Source organism: Antrostomus carolinensis, unplaced genomic scaffold (assembly GCF_000700745.2).
Source record: "Antrostomus carolinensis isolate BGI_N321 unplaced genomic scaffold, ASM70074v2 scaffold36835, whole genome shotgun sequence".
NCBI lineage: Eukaryota > Metazoa > Chordata > Aves > Caprimulgiformes > Caprimulgidae > Antrostomus > Antrostomus carolinensis.
This window is the reverse complement of record NW_010319057.1, coordinates 10,801-13,689: the sequence shown is the minus strand read 5'-3', so window position 1 is coordinate 13,689 and position 2,889 is coordinate 10,801. Positions and strand designations below refer to the sequence as shown.

Below are 2,889 nucleotides of genomic sequence, written 5' to 3'. Positions count from 1 at the left end.
GGTGCCAGAGCCCTGGGACAGGCTGCCCAGGGAGGGTGTGGAGTCTCCTTCTCTGGAGACATTCAAGACCCACCTGGACGCCTTCCTGTGTGATCTCATTGAGGTTCCTGCTCTGGCAGGGGGGTTGGACTGGATGATCTTTCGAGGTCCCTTCCAATCCCCAACATTCTGTGACTCTGTGATGACACGGACGGGATAAATCGAATCCCTCCATTTTCTACCATCCCTCTCCTACATCTGTGTGGATTCGGCCTCAGAGGAGGAAAACGTTTCCATGGCTGAGCCCACGGCAATTTGGGATTTGCCTTTGCACGGCAGAATCAAGAAAACAGATACTGGGAAAGAAGAGCCGTGCTGGGCAGAGGGGCGAGAGCCCAGGATTCCTGTCGCTGCAGGACAGAGATTCTCCCCGTGTGAGAGAGAATCCCACCACCATCCTACTGAGGAAGAGGATGGAGGAGGAGGAAGGTTGGCTGAGTGAAGAGGGATGTGTTTGCCGGTGTCTTTAGATTTGGTGAGGAGAAAAGAAAAACAAAAATGAAACAAAGCAAAACAAACAAACAAACAAACCAAAACTTACCTGATTTTCACTTTGAAGGAAGGAAAACAAATCCAGACCTAGAAAAATAAAAAGGGGAAAAAATAAATCTCTGGGTGGTAAATAAACCTCTGGCAGGAAGGGGAGCCAGACTGTGCTCACGCAGAGACAGGAGCAGATGGGTTCTGATCGCTTCCAAGTACGAGACACCACGATGGTGTCAGTGCCAACTCCACCACAAACACCAGCTCTGTTCCTACAGCCCCTCTGCAACTCAGCGCGTGGCCTCCGCAACCAAACAGCACAGGCTGACTGAAAATTCCACTCCTCTAGAGCTGTGGTGGGACCCAGCACCAAAACCAAAGCTCAGCAAATCACCAAGGGCTGGGTCAGCACAGCCCTGACCGGGCTGGTGACACCGTGACACTTGGAACTGCATCACAAACGCTGTGGAAGGGTCTCAAGCAAACAAACTCCCTCAGAGGGGAACTGCGGACGCATCGGGCGCGAGGGACGCGCGTGAAATGCACACGGGACAGAGATTGGTTTCAGGTCTCTGCTGCTGACCTGACAGTGGACTCAAGCCTGTCACCTTGTCACTGATTCGCAGCTTCCCTGCCCGTAAAACTGACCTTTAACCACAAGGGAGGTGCAAATAACCCCCATAAAGCACAAGGGGATCCCCAGAGCAGGGGCTTCCAGGGAATGGGTTATTATTTACTACTCAGTCAGTACAACTCCCTGAAAGGAGGGTGGAGAGAGGTGGGGGTGGGTCTGTTCAACCAAGGACCAAGGGACAGGACAAGAGGAAATGGCCTCCAGTTGTGCCCAGGGCAGTTGAGATGGGATGTGAGGAAGAATTTCTTTGCTGAAAGGGTTCTGAGGCATTGGAAGGGGTTGCCCAGGGCAGTGGTGGAGTCCCCATCCCTGGAGGGATTGAAGAGTCGTGTAGACACAGTGCTGAGGGACATGGGTTAGTCAGGGACTTGTCAGTGGTGGGTTCATGGTTGGACTCCATGATCTTCAAGGGCTTTTCCAACCAAAATGATTTAATGATTCAGTCACAGACCTGGGCCTCTCTCTTTACCTGCCTCACACTCTGCCAGCCAGGAACAAGAACCCATGACAGGACGTCCAGCCACGGCCTCATCTCCGTGGTGGCCCTGGGACACAGGAACCAGACTGAACCCAGGTTGTTCTACCCATGATCTCTAACAACCAGATTTGAAGCTATCTCCATCAAGATCTCAGCAAACCCTTGGAGAAGTCACGCCCCTGGAGGGAGGGACTCTAGATTCCTTCTTCCTTCTTCTGTGTTGGGCCAGTGAATTCCATCACTCAAAACCTCCTGCTCTGACCTGCAGTAGCTGCCAGGCCAAGAAAGGTTACAAATGTTGGTGACCCCGAGGGCACCGGCTGTTCCAACCGGCTCCTTAGTCTGGTAAACTGGTACAATGGTGCAAATTTGGTAACTGTGGGTTTTGTTGTTACCTTGAAGCTCTGAGGGCACCTGGTAGGAAGGATGGTAGTCAGGAATGGGGAGGTTGGAGAGATAATCGCTGCCAAGAGCTGCCATGGGAGGACTTCGAAGCACAGAAGAGGGCTGGTGATCGATACTTAATACCCTGAAAGAGAATACAGACCCAGTGAAGCTTAACAAGAGGAGAACAGCATGCTGAGGGGAAAATTCCTCTGTTGAGCAGAGAAAAAAACTAACCAAAAACCCCCAAAAACCCTGCTGGTATCAGACTTACAGCAAAGAGAAGCCCTCCCTCCTCTCCTGTCCTCACCCCAGAGCTGCAGAAAGCAGCAGCAGCACTTCCCAAGGCTCTGGTTCCTGTGACAGCGTTCAGGAGAGGACACAAGAGGAGAGCAGGAAGCAAAAGCCCAGCCCAGGCGGGGGGTGGTGGGGTTCCTGTGCTGTCTTACCCCTTGGGCCCGGCTGCTGATGGAATAACCACGCTGGAGAGTGGGCACTGCTTCTTGGCAGGCGGCTCCTCCTCATCTGACGAGCTGTCCAGAGTCAGATCAATAACCTCCACTTTTTTTTTGCCTTCCAAAGAGTTCTTGCTCTCAGAGCTCACGGTGTAAAGGGAACTGGCTGCAGAGGAAAAACAGTCATGGACTTCAGCTGCTGAAACGGAGACGAGCAAAACACCACTGCTTCTTCAAACACTACCACCCTGTGAGACTGCCCTGACTTCCAAACAGCCCGTAACAAATCCACATCCCATCCCAGAACAGAACCACCAGCCCCACACTGACACTCAGCTCTGCATTTTCACAGCCCACCTGGAATTATCACAGAATCACAGAGTGGTGGGGTTGGAAGGGACCTCAGGAGATCCTCC

The 2,889-nt window shown here is 52.5% G+C and overlaps 1 protein-coding gene across 1 annotated transcript in view; it reads right to left on the bottom strand.

Annotated features, from left to right (window-relative positions):
- Positions 1-2,889, bottom strand: part of PIAS3 (protein inhibitor of activated STAT 3) — a gene marked incomplete at both ends in the record, with an annotated part of 13,648 nt that overhangs the window by 833 nt on the left and 9,926 nt on the right. Inside the window, 3 exons of the mRNA XM_010169144.2 lie at positions 581-618; positions 2,030-2,163; positions 2,468-2,639. Of these exons, the coding sequence (XP_010167446.2) occupies positions 581-618; positions 2,030-2,163; positions 2,468-2,639 (344 nt within the window). The remainder of the gene's footprint in view (positions 1-580; positions 619-2,029; positions 2,164-2,467; positions 2,640-2,889) is intronic.